The sequence below is a fragment of the Hyperolius riggenbachi genome, chromosome 8, assembly GCF_040937935.1.
Source record: "Hyperolius riggenbachi isolate aHypRig1 chromosome 8, aHypRig1.pri, whole genome shotgun sequence".
In the NCBI taxonomy this organism is placed as follows: domain Eukaryota; kingdom Metazoa; phylum Chordata; class Amphibia; order Anura; family Hyperoliidae; genus Hyperolius; species Hyperolius riggenbachi.
In genome coordinates this window covers 150,052,315-150,071,440 of record NC_090653.1, presented here as the reverse complement: position 1 = coordinate 150,071,440, position 19,126 = coordinate 150,052,315, and the positions used below count along the sequence as shown (strand labels likewise).

The window sequence follows — 19,126 nt, the reverse complement described above, 5'->3', positions numbered from 1 at the left end:
TCCTTTACTAAGACTCGTAAAGGAAGGTGAAAGGTTGTAGGATTGTGCAACTATTTGTAAGACCATCTCTTCTTCTATCTACAGACCAGGAGGTTCTCAGGAAGCTGGAGAAAGAGAAGATTCTTGTGTTTACTCCATCTCGCAGGGTGCAAGGCCGCCGAGTGGTGTGCTATGATGACCGCTTTATAGTCAAGTTGTCGTTTGATTCTGATGGCATTATTGTATCCAACGATAATTACAGAGACCTCCAGAATGAGAAGCCAGAGTGGAAGAAGTTCATTGAAGAGCGGCTTCTTATGTATTCATTTGTGAATGATAAGTAAGTATGGCGTTTTGCAGTAGGGATTTTGGCTTACAAAATTCAAGTAGAGTATCAAAACACATAAGGATAATCAAGTGTATTTAATGTTCCACACAGCGACTGTATGGTTAGCACTCTTGCTTTCTAACTCTAGAGTCTCAAGCTTAAATCCAAGGCTGAGTTTGTATGTCTTGAATCTGTATGTTCTCCCATGTTTTCTGTGGGTTTAACCTTCCTGGCGGTCTATTAAAACTGCCAGGGGGCAGCGCAGCACTTACATTTTTTTATTTATTTTTTAAATCGCGTAGTTAGCTTAGCGCTAGCTACATGATAGCCGCTGTGCAGCGGCATCCCCCCCACCCCTTCCGATCGCCTCCAGCGATCAGAGCAAACAGGAAATCCTGTTCAGAACGGGATTTCTGGTTTGGCTTCCCCCGTCGCCATGGCGATGATCGGGATGACGTCACCGACGTCGTGACGTCAGAGGGAGTCTCGATCCACCCCTCAGCGCTGCCTGTCTGAGTTATGCACGCAGCTAGCAAAGTGCGAGCTGCGTGCAACAAAAAAAAGTGTGCAAATCGGCCCAACTACAAAAAAATGGCATTTGTTTGACTAGTTTTGTCATCCAAGATCTCTAGATTACAGGTATACAGACGCAATTACATTAGATGCTTATCATTATCCAGCCAACTGGTCCTGATACCAGTGCAATATTTGTATTTTGTCCTGTTGCACATGACCAACAGACAAGGTTGAGAACTTCTGTCTTAAAGTATAACTCTACTTTAGCTAACAACCTTGTATAACATTTACAGTAGAATCCCTTTATAGTAAATGCCAAGGGACCAGGAACAGTAGTTTACTATATCAGAATTGGTCATACATTGTATATTTATACAGACATTTGCTGGGACCTGAGTTTACTATATCCAGAGGTTTACTACTGTATATCAGAGTTTACTATAAACAACTTGTGTTGTTATGTCTTTGGAGATTCTATTGTATAACTGATAAGCAGTTTTGTAATTTAATTCTCTTGTTTAGGCAGATAGATGATACATATGATGCTTCCTTGTATCAGCAGGAAGTAAACCTTTGAAATTCCCATCTCAGTTCATTGGCTTTTGTGCAGTTAATGTTTATTTAGTAATGATAGGAAATATTCTTTTACTGGCCTGTGAAAGATATGCTACACTCCTGTGTTACAACCCTGAGCTCATTTTAAATGGACAATGAATAACCACTGCAACTGAATTTAGTCCCCATTCTTACAACCGAACTGAACAACTGAACAATAACAGCAAAATGTGAAATTACCAGTGAGTACTATACCCTTATCCTAAACTGTTTCAAAGACCCATCAAGAGTCACCTAAAAGATACTGGCGCAATCTCCGTTTTGTCTTGCAAGGAAACTGATTCTGCTAAAATGTGCATATTATGGTTGTGTGCCGCGGCATTGAAAACTGGCTTTGAAGCACAATGGGCACCCTTCACAGGGAATCAAACCGAGTTGGCCACTTTTATGTAGACGTTGCCAGGCATACCCTACTGCCAGCACCGCCGCATGAGAAATTCTACTCTTCGGTGTGTCTTTTTTTAATTGTGGTGACTCCAGTGGAGTGTGTGTGCAGCTCCTTAGCTTGAAAGAATTTGTGATTATTTTGGTGATCACTCATTCATTTAGCATTCATACATAGTATATCCAAACCTTCCCACAAGTACCATTGATTACGGTCTTTTTCACCCCCTGTCCACTCTTGCGCGCTTAATTTGTCTGGTTGTCTCACACCACCTAGTTTCCCAGGGACTTATCAGCCTATTTTGCGCTATTCATCCTTTCACTTTATCTATTGCTGATTAGTTTGGTCCAACACCTTCTCCATTTCTCTATTTGCTTGTCAATGATTGTGTCCTCCGACTCCAATGCCAGAAAGCCAGACATATGGTCCATCAAGTTTGTCAGTTTAGGAGCTGTTGGTTCTTTTCAGTATTTTGCAGTGATGCGTTTTGCAACAATGGCTGCAGGCACTGCCAGGTTACTTGCGTCTCCATCATTATCTATGTCCATAGTACCCAGCAAGGACAGGATGGCGTTAAAGGATGTATTAAAGTTGCGAAATGTTTCTATGTATAACAGGACAGGACCACCACATATAGAATGATCTAGGTACTATATGGCATCTCCAGCATACGTTGTTTTTTCTATCCAATTTAGTCAGCCTAGTTGGAATGAGATACCATCTTGCAAGGACTTTGTAGTTTACCAACCTTAAACCTTAAAAACCTTAAAAAAATTGATTGAATGTTACATTCCAATTCATTTGTACTATCTTGGATGAGGGACCCCTAATTTTGTTTTGTTCATTCTTCTTTTCAAGGTCATCGATTTTACTAAACCGGGAACGTACCTGCTTATTGTGTAGGCTGATGAATCTCAATGTTGTGCTGATTTTCATCGGCACTTGCTTCTAGCGCTTCTATTCTAGTTGTCAAATGGTCAATAGCTTCTTTTATTGGTTTAATCTCCTCCAATACTGCCGTTTTTAGTGGTTTGTATGGCTTCCACCATGACTTCCTGCCATGTACTGAATGTGTCAGTGAACCAGACATTCATTTTTTTTTTTTTTCTCAGCCTTCCTTCGTGATGTAGGTTTCCTTGCCTGCCATTCTACCGCCTTGTGGTTTCGCATTTGTTCCTTTGCAGTACTCTTTTTTTTTTTTTTTTTTTTTTTTTTTTTTTTTTTTATAATTTGAAGCTATAACTGAGCGGTTCAGTGAGCCAACTGCCTTTACTGTCAAAGATGCTTTCTAAGGGGAGTGGCCATGATAGTAGGGTCTTTATTAGTCTTAAGTTTTTGGTTTTTTTTTAATATTTGTAGACATTTTAGCATCTTTTTGTGGTAGAACGCCAAAGCTGGGGGTCAGCTTAGTAACAGCATATTATAGCAGTGCAGTATCAACCTTCAAATAAACTTTCAAGTGAACCTCTCTCAATGGAATCAAAGCAGTGGTCGTCATGATTTTTTCCATAGATTTCCCTCAAAGGACAGAAAGTTAACATGTAGGATAAAAGTAAAAACGTTTACATTACATTTTGTCGGAATCATTAAACATGAATCTGTTATCTTGTAAAGAATGTGATTCAGAGTAGAAAGCACACAGTAGTCCTTTTTGTTGTGACCTTGTCTCCTCTCACTCTGACCTTGTCTCCTCCTAGATTTATGCCTCCGGATGATCCACTAGGGAGGCATGGCCCAAGTCTGGAGAATTTCCTGCGTAAAAAGCCTGTTGTTCCCGAGCATAAGAAGCAGCCATGTCCTTATGGTAAGCAAGTTGCGATGATTGTATCAGTGCTGTCATTTATTGACGTTCTCTTGGGTGTCAGATCGTAGGCTTGGCATTTGGATTTTTTTACTTTGGTATTTTTAGGTCTTCATAAAAAGAAAAAAAGGGTCACTACTGGCAGAAAGACCCTAATGTTAAACCAGGGCAGTATAAACTGAAGATATGCTATAGTACAAGTTGGAGGGCCCTTTTCCACTAGCAATCGCTAGCGTTTGCGATTCAACAAAGACCAAATTTTTCCCAGCAATTGCGATTTTGCTATGTAATGCACTGCATAGCAAAATCGCGGCAAAAATCGATCCGCTGTGCGATCGCGGTAGTGGAAATTACCTACCGTGATTCCTATGTTGTGTAGCAAACCCTAGCGATTTGCAATTTTGCGATTCAGCATTGCAATTGCCTCTAGTGGAAAAGGGCCCTTTACCACCAGCAATCGCTAGTGTTTGCACTAAACGCTAGCAATTGCGATTCAGCAAAGTACCACATTTTCCCGGAGATTGCGATCACGATTTTGCAATGCACTGCATAGCAAAATCAAGGCAAAAATCGCTCTGCAGCGCGATTGCGCTTAAGTAAAAAACAAATTGCAATAGTGCAAATTACCTACCGTGATTCCTATGTTACTAGGCAATCCGTAGCGATTTAAAAATCACTAGCAATTTGCGGTTTTGCGATTCAGCATCGCAATCGCCGCTAGTGGAAAAGGGCCCTTAGGGTTACCTTCAGTGTAAATGGCATGACAAAACAGATTGTACTATTGCTAGGAGTGTCAGTAGGAAGATTCCCTATTAGCTCTTTACGGTGATGGATGGAGCAGTAGGAAAGCTCAGGAGCTCGGCTCTCAATTCCACATTGCCTTATTACTTCTGCTCCAATCTCTGCAATTGATGGACGTTAACACTTGTGGGTTTTACTGGAGGTAACCTCTGTTATGTAGTTTTTCATTACGTGTTATATTTTTATTACATGGGTTTGCTGCAGAGATACTTTAAAGTGAAAGTCCACTTTTGCTGAGGAAATAAAACCATCACATTAGTTCTGTTCTGTATGTTGCAAGAATGTATAACAATCATAGTTTGGAATTGCTACACTTTGTTTTCAAATGCAACAAACTAATCAAAGTATCACTAGATTAACTTCCAAATACTGCTGGATTAGTCCAGACATTGAGTAATGATCACTTTTAATGCTACGTATCCACTAGTGCCTGGTGTCTGTCTCTGAGATGGATGCGGCACTCATGATAATATGAATGAGTCTCCCTGCTGTGCCAATGTAGGGCAATGGGGATTTGGATGCAATGTGTGACAAAATTCAGCGTGTTGTTTCACCGTTACACAAAATACAGCAAATTTTTGCTTTATGTTGTATCATATTTATTTATCCTATAGTGAATTGTGCAAGGGTAAGTTTCTTGCAAGGCATTTGGCGCACTGGCTCGGAGTGACCAGTTTTGGCAATCAGAATGTGGAAATCTTTGCTTTGGTACCATGTCAGTAATTTAAGTTAAAGTAAAAGTTATTGTGCTGCATGATTGTAATATCTATATTTTTGTTTTCTGTAGGGAAGAAATGCACATATGGGCACAAATGTAAATACTACCATCCTGAGAGAGCGAACCAGCCATTGCGCTCAGTGGCCGATGAACTGAGGATAAGTGCAAAACTGTCTGCCGTTAAGACAATGAGCGAAGGTGCATTGGTGAAATGTGGGACTGGGCTCTCTCTTTCCAAGGGAGACGGGTGCATAGAAACAAAACGAATTGCTCCCAAACGACAATCTGATCCAAGTATTCGTTCTGTGGCTTTGGAACCAGAACAGAGGCTTTCAGCAGCCCGCAAATCAGAGGCCAACTCAGTACCATCACTTGTGTCTGCCTTGAGTGTGCCAACCTTGCCACCTCCCAAGAGTCATGCTGTCAGTGCTTTGAACACACGTTCAGCAAGCAGCCCTGTGCCTGGATCATCACAGTTCTCCCACCAGAAATCCTCTTTGGACCACATGACTAGTGTCCACTATCCACCAATACTGGTCACCAACAGCCATGGAAATTCTGTCAGTTACAATGAAGAGTACCCAAAATATGACTCTCTGGGAGACCATGGTTATTATTCCATGCTTAGTGATTTCTCTAATTTGAGTATCAGTAGCATGCACAACTCTGATTACTACGCTTCTGAGCAAGACCGAGCAGCTTTCTCAAGGAATTCCAGCCCATGTCCAGACAGCTGCTTAAGCCGCACAAGCAATGACCCCTACTCTTCTTACAGTGACCTTTATTTGGGTGTCTCTGATCCAGGTTCTGAAGATAATATGAAACCCCAAAGACAACATCCACAGACTAGGCTGCAGCCATTTTCACATGGTTACCATGAAGCATTAACACGAGTTCAAAGCTATGGTCAGGAGGAACCCATGCAAAATTTACGCAAACAGTCCTCTTCACATTTGGCTCTACATATGCAACATCCACTTGTTGGGGCAAGGTCCAGTTGTCCTGGTGATTACCCAGTACCAGAGAATATGCACCCTGCTGCCAATGCTCAGCCTGGTAGAGCACTGGTGATGACTAGAATGGATAGCATATCAGACTCCCGTCTTTATGAAAGCAACCCCATGCGGCAAAGAAGACCTCCACTGTGTCGTGAGCAACATGCTAGCTGGGATCCTTTACCTTGCCCCACTGACACTTATAGTTACCTCTCTTACCCATTGAATAGTCTGATGCAACCTTGCTATGAACCAGTCATGGTGAGAAGTATGCCTGAAAAGATGGAGCAGATTTGGAGGTCTCCTCATTGGCCAACCATGGTCAGTGAACATAGAGAACAGCACATTATTCCAGAGCATCAGTATCAAACTTATAAAAATCTGTGCAACATCTTTCCTCCAGCAGTGGTCCTCTCTGTCATGGAGAAGAACCCACACATGAGTGATGCCCAGCAGCTTGCAGCAGTTATTGTTTCAAAGCTAAGATCGGGTCAGCAGCACTGTTAATTTCAACCTATTATGCCTGGACAATAGTATCTATTGATCAAGTTGCCTGAATCAAACCTGGCAGTGTTTTTCACAGTTAGCTTTCTCCTATGACCTGTTGGTCATTTTTCTTGTTCCTGCCACCACTAAAACTTTATGAACTTCACATACTTTAATTTATTTATTTTTTTTAACTATGAACGTTACAATATTTTAAAAGCATTCCCAGAAGAGTGCAGATTTTATTGTATAGATATATTTATCCCTGCTAACCTGTTTGACAGGTCAAACCTCAGTTTTGTGGAAGGCAAAGTTGCTCATTCCTATTCTTAATAAAGAGAATGGAAGGGCCAGTCAGTCTCTCCAATGCTGGAGATGCCAGCATGTCATCAAAGCACATAGGTTGCTTCTATCATGTTAAGTTCAGCTGTTCACTTAAAAACACCTGTTCATATTGTTAGCAATTATATTGCATGCTTACATGTGTATTTGCGGTTTTAATCAGTACAGCTGTGTATATATAGGTAGTTATTTTTTGTTGTTTAACAAGTTTACTGTCAGTGCTTGAAAGAATGGTTTACATTGCACAAGGACAATGCATCGTTGGACACTTGGATCACTATGTATTTTACAAAGTTCATATATATATATATTACCACGCTGTAGTTCTTAAATGTTCTACAGATCATATTTGCACAAGATAGGAGTTGGTTTAGTTTAGTTTTTTGCACTGTTTTTGACATGTCAGGTCACAGGTCAGTAGTACCTCACTAATGTTCCATAATTGCCATATGCCTCTAAATCTTATCTCTTACTGGTGCCCAGTATACTGAGGAGGCCATTAAGTTTCAAGGTGGGCAAAGTGCATGTGGTAATTTGTGGCAAAGAAAGGCTTTGCGTATTTTCTGACATGGCAGCCTTTTGTTGGCACACATTCCCGGCCACTTCCAGATAAAAAATCCTTTCAAATATGTTGGATGCATTGATATTTATTTGGAGCTGTGGCTACCAGCATGACCCCATTAGACATGAAACTTTGATTTGTGAAAACTTTATTCATTTCACAGTAGGTAAAACGCATGGTGAACACTGACATTTAATGCCATAACCTACGTGGTATAAGATGTAAGAGCTCTTGATAACATTCAAAGATATTTGCAAGCATTGTGAAAGAAAATATGGCATTTGGGTTAATATTTGCTCACTTACAGCAGTTTTTGTTCCAGTAATCACATAGATTAGTAGATTAAAAAAATGTAATAAGCCTTCTGTAGCCTAATAAGGCTGATTATTTAGAACCATAGGCTGCACAACAGTTACATATAATGAGGATTTCTCTAGTTTTTTAAAGATATGGAACCTTTATTCTATTGCTGGATGTTATTTTTAGCTCTTTTACATAAAGTACCTTGTATAGCTAGTTTTACTGATCCTTTTGACTCTGAGGTATGACCGTGTATTAGTGAAAGATTTCTATCATGTGCAGCTGAAAATGGTTCTTTGTGGTATAATCCTGGAAACGGAAACTACACATTTTTTATACAATTTGTTATGCTGATCTTGTTGTAGCCTTGCTAAGTATTATCCTCTCTTCAGTAATTTTATAAATGTCAGAAGTGACTCACCAGAGAGGCATCTAGTTCCATGAGCCCCGTCAGTATATGGCCTTTCTGGTTGCTTGGCATTCAGGCGTGACTACCATTGTTACTCCTCTCCAGCAGGTACTGGATTCGTTTGGAGATGTTAGCTTTATTCTCTGCTACCACTAAGTAATGAAGTTCTTGCACTTCTGCTCAATATGGTTGGTTTATGTATGTAGATGTGTCAGTGGGGCATATGGCAGTTCATTTTGCCAGACTGGGCTTCTTGTTGGTTGTCTTATGCTGTACTCAGGTTGCTGACCCTTAGTACTATATCTCTTATTTAATTTTGTAATAAACCCATTGTATAGTATTTTAAGGTTTTAAAAGTCGACCCCTAGCCAGTGCTTTGGGCTTTAGTCGACTTTGGTTTTTCATGAAAGCGAAGAAGGGCTGAACTGATTGCCCTTTTGTTTCTTCATGAGAAGGTGATAACTGCCTAAATGTTTCTTACTGTGAAACAAACGGAACGTCAGGCTGCCGTCAGGGTTTTCTCTGGCTTTCCGAGAATGTGTGTTCGGCTGCTCCAAGATTGCTTACATATAACTTTAGTCACTTTTTCAAAAAGCATGAGGTACAAGTACTGTTTCTCCAATAAAATAACTGCTTTACCCCTGGCCACCTAGCCTCTCTCTTTCATATTTGTAGTAAACAATAGGAAATTTAAATGGAGAAACTGGTTGCTGCGGGTAACATATCAGACACTTTCAGTCTAGAGACTTAAGTAAAAGCTGTATTGGGGGAACTTTGAATATGCATTCTTGTCCCAAATACTGCAGTTAAATGTAAATAGTACAGAGAGTCCTCAGGAAGGCTATCCCAGCAGAAGTTTCCAACCAGTGCTGGAGACTGGCGTTGTCCTCCAGAAAGCATTTCCAGTGCAAGGACAGAGCAGACCTCGGCAGCATTGCACAAAGAGACATGGTAGACTTGGATGGTATCTGAGAACCGGGCATTGCCAGCCTCCAGCAGTGCCAATCAATTGCCTTCCCTTTTTGTATGTTTAGAAGTCCTTATTGTGAATCATGGCCACAGATGATCACATCAGCAGGTTGCAGCTTGTGCAACTTTACTGAAGTCTTTAGTTGGTGTAGCCCCCTCAGCAAATCTCCTCTGCCAGTTAAGGACACACGTTGTCATTAAGAGGTAGAAATTATTATAGGCAAAGTATTTGCTGCAATAAACAAAGAATCTGAATTCTATTATTCATTTTCTATCTACCCATCCTAACTAGAAGTGATATGTAAATACAGTATGTACACAAGCTGCTGCTCTTTTAATAGTTGTAAAGAGTGGGTGAAATCCTTTGTTTTGAATCAAGGTACCGTAAAGCAAACACCCAGGCTCCATCAAAACTTAATACTGTTGACCACTGATAAACATTTCTTATTTTAAATGTCTCTTGTGGCTCTTAAAGAGCCAAGCACTAATTTCATTGAGATGTATCCAGTGTTTTAACTCACCTGATTCAAACCTCCAGACTTCTGACACCAATACAGATTAATATTTTATGCTAGGTACAAACACAGAACATTTATATTGCACTTTTCTCCTGCAGGACTCATAGCGCCAGAGCTGCAGCCACTAGGACACGCTCCATAGGCAGTAGCAGTGTTAGGGAGACTTGCCCAAGCTCTCCTACTGAATAAGTGCTGGCTTACTGAACAGGCAGAGACGAGATTTGAACCCAGGTCTCCTGTGTCAGAGGCAAAGCCCTTAACCATTACACTATGTACATACCATATAATTTTCTAGCAGATTTACCTGCCAGATCAATTATTTCCAACATGTCCGATCTGAATTTCGACCGATTTTTCGATCGTTTGTTTGGTCCATTTTCATAGAACTGAACGAAAATCGATCTAAAAATGAGTTAAAAAAAATTGGAAAATCAAAAAAAATCGATCGAAATTCAGATCGGACATGTTGGATATATTCGATCTGGCAGGTAAATCTGCCAGAAAATTGTATGGTGTGTACCTAGCATAAGAATGCAATCATTTACTATTAAATTACACATTTGAAGGGAAACATTCAGTTAAACATATGTGTGCATATAGTGTTATTCCTGTTCTTCTCCTTCATTGAACCCAGCACTGTTAACATTGTCATCTTACAAAAACTGATCCAATTCTTCCACTGACTAGAGGGGCTTACAATATAGATAGACTTTGTCCATTTACTGCAATCGAGATGCTGACTGTCCTCTAGTGGCTGGAAGAATAGGGTTTATAAGAGAGTAAAGACCAGTATTACTTAATGTAATGCATGTGAGTCCATTTTTTTCTTTTGACAGACAGGTATGGCACTTTTGTATAAAAGAAAGTGCTCTAGTCTCTTAAAATAAGACATTCAAATATAAAATGAGTTCAAATGTAAGTGTAATCCAGAACCGAAACTGGACAGCCGAAATATCCGTCTCGCAGAGCCAGAATTGACCTTATGTTTGTTGATACAAATTGTATCTTTTTTCTTGATTGTATTAAAAACTGAGGACAATGTACATGTAAATAAATGTATATATTTATCCTTATTTAAAAAAAATATAAATATACACAAACAAAAAAAGTGTAGAATAGTTACAGCAATGCCTTTTCACTGCTATGTTTGTGACACTATGTGTCACGTTGTTGTAGTCCATGGTGTGGAAGCCACTTCACTGCCCTCGAGCCTGCGGAGTTCCAGGACTCGGCTGCAGTGAGGAGGTTAAATAACTCCTTAATGACTTGGCAATGTAGTTTATAAAGAAACAAGACCTTTTCAAATTCACTTTATTATATAAAAATATCTATATATAAATGTATATAGCAATGAGTCAGATAATGTACAGAACGCACAGGTACTCTGTGTATGACATGATGTAACTTGTCTTATATTTATTAAAGTGAACCCATCTCCCTCATATAGTGGAGGCCGCCCTGTTGTGTAAAGAGAGGTTTATATATGAGAATAATTGCAAAGTGCCTGGAATAAATGTTGCCTTAAATTATTTTTTTGTAATTGCTTCAGGCCACAATTTATCCCCTATTGGTGTATAGATGATAAAATTGATCAGACCTGACTACCTTCTGGGGAAGGTAGTACACAATTGACTAGAAAGGCACTATGTAGCCTATTAAAAACATTTGCAGTTAACCGTAACTAATGGAAGGCTAACTTATTTGAAAAGATATATACAGTATTAAAGTACCCTTATTTGTTACACTAGCTAAATATCAGAGTTCTCCTTTAACGTGCAAAGCAGAATATCTGCCTGATGCAGTAACCCACAGCAGCTAGCAATTGGATTTTAGTTTTCCAAAGTCAAATTTAAAAGAAATTGGCTTGGTGATTGTGTTACTTAATCTTGCACTTTATCACATAAGCCCAAAGCGTATTCTCCTATATAGTAGTGCAAGGAACAAAATGGCAGCCTCTACAGGTTACAGGTGACGGGTACACTTTTTATTGACTTTATGTTCCTACGTAGGAATCTTAGTACAGGCACTTGGTGTTTTTGTAGTATTTTGTAACATGTGCACTGCAAAACAAAAAACATTATTAAATACCACTTAAATGCTTCTGTAGCAGTATTTTGCAATTGTTTGTACCGTGAGCCATGCGGTGTGTTATTTTATATTATTTGTTTTATGATTTTGTTGCATGGAATCAACTTAAGTACAGTAAGTTACTGGGTTTTGTGTTAACTCTGCATTGTGTGTTTGCACTGGATCAGTCATTGGCAAACTGGCAGCACAATTCCTGCCATAAGTACATATAATTATTAGGTTAACATTTCACATGTTAAATGTGAGTTATGAATATGGTTTGTTTTCTTGTGATTTCTTGCTTGTGAAGAATTTTAACTTGTACTAGAGTTTTTCTTATGCAGTTGCAGAATATATGTGGACTAACCGATGACTAAGAGCATAAAATGGTGTATATACAGTGTATATACTCCAGTACAAGTCTAGAAATGAAGGTCTGACTCACTTCGTAAAAGTATAGGGGTTGACTTGTACTTGAGTCAACACTGAGCACACTGAGTAATGTGTGTACTATTAGTGACATTCCCATTTGCAGCAATTTACCCTGTGGTAAGTGATACTTTGAGGAAAGGAGTGCTTACCACAACAATTAACACCTCACATGTACACATTTATGGTAATAAGGAGCTCCACTAAATTATTTAAAGTGAAACTCCACTTCAGTTGAAAGAGAAAATGCTGACACATTCCCTTCCTTTCTCCATATGGCCTATGTTCAAATCACTTTTTCTCCTAAGAGATCATTTTTCATCTTCTGTTTAAAATAATTTTTCAGCATTCTGCAACTGAAAAAGTACCAAAAAGGAAGTGAAAAGTACTGTCAAATGATTGAGTATTTTCTTGCTTGCTGGTGTCTTCAAAGGTATTTTATTGATAAGGTGTGACAATATCGCCTAGGAGAAAACCTGAATTGATTAAAGTGCTACTGAAGTGGGAGAAAAACTTATGATGTAATGATTTGTATCTTTAGTACTGATAACAAATAGAACATCAGTAGCAAAGAAAATGGAGTCATATTTAAATTTTTAGATCTACAACTTTATTTAACATTGCATAATTCTGTTATACTTGCAATTACAAGCCAAACTCTCTGTATTTTATACCATTAATAGCTAATGACCCTTGCAACTTCCCTGCAGTAAAAATGTTATCTAAAGTTGTCTCTGACTGTTTCTTTGATGTATAAGTGCTCCAGTAAACAGCAACCGAGTTTGGGTCGGAGAGCTCAGAGAGGCTCTTGCATAGATAACAAATGGAGTTTCTCAACTCTTCCTGTACTGGAAACAATATTAGACTCATCTGTGCTACTAATGTTGCATTTATTAGCCGTACTACACATAGAAATCAATATGTCACGAGTTTATTTTCACTTCATATTGCTTTTAAAGGCCTATGTGTACTTTCCTGTACATACCCAATGTGCACATGTCATAATAAGAGATATGGAGGCAGTTATTACTGATTTCCTTGTGATATTGCTAGTTTCTTGGCAGTTATGCTGACTTTCAGAATACCCCGTCTGGAAAAAATGTGTAGATTTTTGCAGTATACATGTATTGGGTAAGTTATTTAGAAAATATTATAGCTAAGGAATTAGCATTTTCATCTGAGGAGCTAGATAATGACCGTTTCATTGCTCCTTACAGGATGTGTGGTATTTCAGTAACTAAGCTGCACCAGAAAGTCCAGACAGTGCTAAGAAAGAGAGTTGGCCTACTAGAATTACATGACAAAAATGCAACCGCAAAAAGAAAGATCCAGTACAGTCTCCAAAATAAGTAACTATAGCTTTAATTAAAAGTTTCAGCAGGACATCAGTGGATCAAAAATAGACAAGGCTCATCATGATGGATCAAGTGGCGACGTTTCGAGAGGCAGCTCTTCTCTTTTTCAAGCTTGACCAGCCTAATTTTTTTAATTTAAATGTTGTAATTGGTTCATTAGGCTGGTCAGGCTTGAAAAAGAGAGGAGCTGCCTTCCTTTTTGCTGGTGCAGCACCTTTTGGACAGTTTCACTCAAAGTATACTCAAGGTAACACAATGAGATAGATGTGTATGCACAGTACCAAACACATAAATGACTATGCTGTGTTCCTTTTCTTCTTTTTCTGCCTGAAAGAGTTAAACATCAAGTATCCAATTGACAGTTTATCTTAAGTTGGGACCAAGTCAGACTATAGCGTAACCCTCCCTGATAAGGAATACAGCCATAAAACTTTTTTTTATCCTGGCAGAGAATAGCTTCTAAGTACAGAGGATAGATAAAAATGGTTAATGGTTCATATATTTTGGCTTAGAACACTCAGACCATGAGAAGAGCTGTATTATTCAGTTGAGATACCGTACTATTCTTTTAGCTGATATACACATACTAAAACTGTAGGATTATAGAAAAAGTAATTTGTAGGAGGATAGATGCAATTTTTTCTCATCAGTTTATTTTGACCTCTGGTTTCCTGTAAAGTATAAAGGCTCTCAGTAGTAAACCTAGTGTGTGCTTGAGATGTTCCTTCCACTCTGCCCATGGTATTAGAACAAGCTGTGAGTCAATTTCAAAAGCGCCAAGTGAGAATCCTAGACAGTACAGAGCACAGAGAATTGTAATGTCATTTTTTTTTTCTCAACATGTAGTTTCCTTTAACCACCTCAGTATCCACACATCAACAACTGTTGTTGGAATTGAGAAAAGGCTTGTGCTGCTACATGGAATGATCCATATCACACAATTGCATATTATGGAGGTTTATCACAGAATGAACACTGTAGGCAAGGACTAAATAATAACCTTATTGCAGTTCCTTGTAATCTTTGACCATAATGGTGGATACTGTGGTCTGCTCATCAACACACTCACTACATAAAAAAAAACTTTAATGGTAATTTAAAAATCTCTGGTGGAGTACGAATATGTAGCAATTTCATAGAAAGTGGATTTTCATTTTAAGCTTAGAACACTTAAAGCGGAATATAACCCTGCATTTCAACTTTGCTCTAAAACATTATTTACAGTATATTATATGCAACCAGCATTTTTTTTTTACTAGACCAGCATTGGAAAGGTTACACAGGGCTTTAAAGTCCCTGGAGATTTTTGCAGACGCATCCGAACTTGAGTTAGATACTTTTTGTTTACACAAATGTAGGCAATGAGCATGAGGCATGAGGCAATCAGAGGAGCAGGAGACGCACCCCGTATATAAACCCTGCGTATACATCTGCAGTGGTGGCCGGGAGCAGTGTGATTTTTATTTCTCTCCAGGAAATCTTGGCGCACTACAGCAAGGAAAGAACATATTCTGTTACAGAACGATGTGTAGCAGTATGGGTTATGTCATGTGCTTTATCACAAAATAAACATTTTACCTGGAAGTCGCTTGGGCTTGAATTTGATAGTTGAGCAAGGAATCCTCATTTGGGATATGCATAAAATCACCGGCCTACCATAGACTTGTATCAGGAAATATTCAGTGCACATCATATGCTCCCAATGAGCAGTCTTGTTTAGGCCTTGGTCAATGTAGCTTTGCTCAGTGATAATCGCTTATACAAGACATGCAAATTATGTCTCCAATATATTGTATGATTTCTTCATTGCATGGTTTCAGATCAGATTTTGGATGGAGTCTACATTTGTAATCTTCTGTATCTGCAGATGTCTGTTCATTAAAAATCAAATTTTTATGGCTCAATTCATATTTATATGCCTAAGCTCAAGCAGATTTATTTTAAGGGGCACCAATGTGTACATTGAGTACTGGTTTGTAGATCTTATTGTAACTTATGAATTTTCTGCTAGTAAATTTGTACAGCGATTGCTTTTTTTTTTTTTTAAGGGGAGGGGGAGGTGTCCTTTTGCACTCACTAGATGCTTCTGGCCAGCACCACTTCTGCTGACAATATAACTTGTTTATAGCGACCTTTGATCCCCGTGATTTGTTGGGGCGAGAGATCAAACTGGCAGATCATTTAGGCCGAGCTTAGGCCAAGGGCAGAGTTTTTCCACTCGCCCCTACTGCTTCGTTGTGTGCTGTGCTGTTAGTCCTCCTGCATAGCAACAAAACGCATCACTAGCCTGTGGGCTATTGACTGACCTGTACAGAACCGTATGGGGACAGTGCTCCTACTGTTGTACGAGGCCTAAAGAAGGCTATCCTAAGCAAATATTGGGACTGGTTTACTAAAGTTCTGTCCAAATATAAAACATTGGTGATCATTGTAGACTGAGAAATCCTGCATATCTGGCCTAGAAATTGGCTGCAGTTATGTGGTGAGCGTTTGTTCCTACTATAGAAAAGGTAATGAATAATGAATCATTCAGACGCATTAAAATTTACATTACTGTACTTTATAGTGTATTTAAATATGTAATGCCCCTGGGTGTCAATTTCAACTAACCATACTGTATCTCCATTTGGGGGAAAAAGGTTCGGTGCACACAGTTGCAAAAAAAAATAAAATATGAATAATAATAAAAAGAAGCACTTGCTGCGGCCATGTACACCCCTCTGTAGTTTGTCTTTTCAGTAACACATTATTAGCAGTCCAATTTCTGACTTGGGTGAGGATTTGTCACCTAATGGCAAACTTTAGTAAAGCAATAATGAAGTGGCACAAAAAAATGATTGAAATACTTCCCTATAGAGAATAAAGGCTCTGGATAGCATAGAGCCTTCCCGGTCCTCCCTCCATGGCCTCATACCTTTCCTTGTTGGAAAAGTGCAATGGTTGGAAAAGCGCAAATTCCAGTAGCAGCCAATCCACTCTTTCATTTAATATAGATGATTGGCTATTAAAGGCTTGTTATTTCTTCATTGGTCTTTGTATTGTTACAGAAGTCCAGGTAACGTCAAGCCAGTATTAGCTTTTCATCCTTATAAAGCTGAACGTATCTTTTTGTATCTGACTAGGTTAAGTACCTGTATGTTACCTTGTATTGCTCTCCTATAATACTCTGTACATCAGTGAGGGAGGGAGCACTGCACTGTAAGACTGATCCAGTCTGAAGGCCACCATACACTATTTTAACGCCTTGTTCCCACTATACATAACCCAGTCTGGTTTTTGGATTGCATGCAAGCGTGGAATCACTATGACATGCACTTTTTCATAAAAAGCTCATGTTGCTGTTCCCACTAGATTGATGCAATTTTTGCTGAATCACAAGCACTCTGGAGTAATTGCTTTACTCTCCCATTCAGTACAATCTTGGAATGTTTCTCACCCCACACTCAACATGGTAGGGCAGTCTGCTGGCTGTACTGTCTGGATGGACTGCTGGAACAGAAGTACAAGTATACATAGTTTACATAGTCTATGTTGTGTTGTCTGCACAGAGTTCATCTTTGTATTGAAAACTCTTGTGTACAGCCAGCAATTGGCTGATGACACTAAATTTCATCAGAATTTTGGGTTTACTGGAATTCCTGATGGAAGTTAACATGGGGAAATAAGTGAATAACGATCTTATTACATTTTGGACACAAACATATTTTAGTGGTGTCCATCAGGATCTTATACAGATAGACATGGTCAGAAAATGTCCGGAAAGTCTAAAAGTCCATTGTGAAGTAACTCAGTGGTCATGGCATATACAGCATTATTGGCCATTGTATGGCCCCCATCACTGTAGGTCATGAAAGAGACAGGGTTTTGGACAGTTTTGTCCATGTTATATGAAGTGCTGGGGTCTTTGTAAAAGATCTAGAATAGCTGTAGCACAGGAGGAGCATAAATTGCTTTCATTTGAAAGATAGTCCTAGGGTTGATTTGAAACTACATTTGTTCAACCTTAATTTGAGCCTGGTACTTAAAATTACTATTTTGTGATTAAAGGACGGTTAAGGATACTTCTGCATAAATGCCAACAGCAGGGCAGATCGTTAACCATTTTAAAATAGCTGAAATGCATAACAAGCTCAAACTAAGGAGATTTTTGTAACCAAGACGTAAATCTGCTTGTCATTCTATAAACTTAGTTTCATAAATATCATTAAAGTGAACTTGTGACTTTGGGGAAAAAAAAAGTTACATACTCGCCCACTTAGAGGGAAACCTCTTATGGTCCATCTCAACCCCTCTGCCACTGGGCCGGAACCCTTTACTAGTTTGCATCCATTCCCCCATCTATGTACAACTGCCGCCACACTGCGCAGGCACAACTATGGCCTGTGCAATAGCATGGAGCTGCTCGTTCATGGAGGAATAAGCTGTGCATGAGCAGCTCCATGCTACTGTTCAGGGCTGTACTTGGCCTGCGTAGTGTGACTGGCCCGTAGGTTGATGAGATCACGGACGTGAGAACATATTCAACAAGCTCTTGATGAATATTTTCAGAGGGTCCCACCACTGGATCAGTTGGGTGAAGAAAGATGTGGGAATCCCCTGGATTATTTAGAGGCTTCCCACAACTGAGGTAAGTATTCAGTTTTATGAGGTTTTTCTGCTTTCAGGTACACTGTAAATGTGACATGATCTAATATTGAGTGGGGCAAGGTGATAATTGATATCAAGTAAATATTGAGCGTTTACCACATCTTAAAAGTATGTCTGCACTAATAGCTTGTGAAGTTTATTAAAGCAGTTATGCAGTATTTGATAATTATTTGAGTGTATTGTCCTAATATTGTTGTCAGAGGATACCAAATGTTCATCTGTACTACCACTTATGTATTCATTATATTGAGTATCTTTAAATATGATGCTTTGCCTTTTTTATTTTAGTGAACTACTTTGTATTTTTATTGTAATATAATTTTAGAAGTGAATCTCTAAACCCATACCTTTCTGCAAACTGTGAAAGTATGCATTTATAAAAGTATATCAAGTTGAAAGTCACCCTTGCACTTTCTCACATATGAAATAAATTCCCATTTGTGTTTTAAGAGTTTGACTTGCCTGCACTTTTTTATGCCAGACTATGATGTGTTCCCAAATACAGGGATGAAAAAGTAAGCAGCTGTGCTGCTTCTCATAAACTAGAAATATACATTTTCCTCTGCTTTATCCTTTCAAATCTGCTAAACTAATGCAAATAAACCAGTGTTATTACTACCCAAGAGACGGGTCTTTGAACTTTGAATTAAACACTATTTCCTGTGCATTTCTGAGAAGGTAAGATGGGAGCACAGAAAGAAAAGCTCCAGGATCTATACTGCTATCTGGTATCACAGCTGTTCTCTTCTTAACCATACCTGTGATCCTCCAGGAAAGGTGATCACTACTGGTGGCAGTGGGATTCTTTTCCTCAGTTGCAAATCATGGATCACTAAATCTGTAGCCATGAGGGCAAGTCTTGAGAGCCCTAGTTGCCTTTTTGGCATGCAATAAGGTGACTCTG

At 39.0% G+C, this 19,126-nt stretch overlaps 1 protein-coding gene across 1 annotated transcript in view; it reads left to right on the top strand.

The window, feature by feature from the left end:
* ZC3H12B (zinc finger CCCH-type containing 12B) overlaps positions 1-18,671 on the top strand; it is a 44,564-nt gene extending 25,893 nt beyond the window's left edge. Inside the window, 3 exon segments of the mRNA XM_068247531.1 lie at positions 85-319; positions 3,521-3,627; positions 5,213-18,671. Coding sequence (XP_068103632.1) covers positions 85-319; positions 3,521-3,627; positions 5,213-6,645 — 1,775 coding nt within the window. The 3' untranslated portion in view covers positions 6,646-18,671.
* Positions 18,672-19,126: the final 455 nt, after the last annotated feature.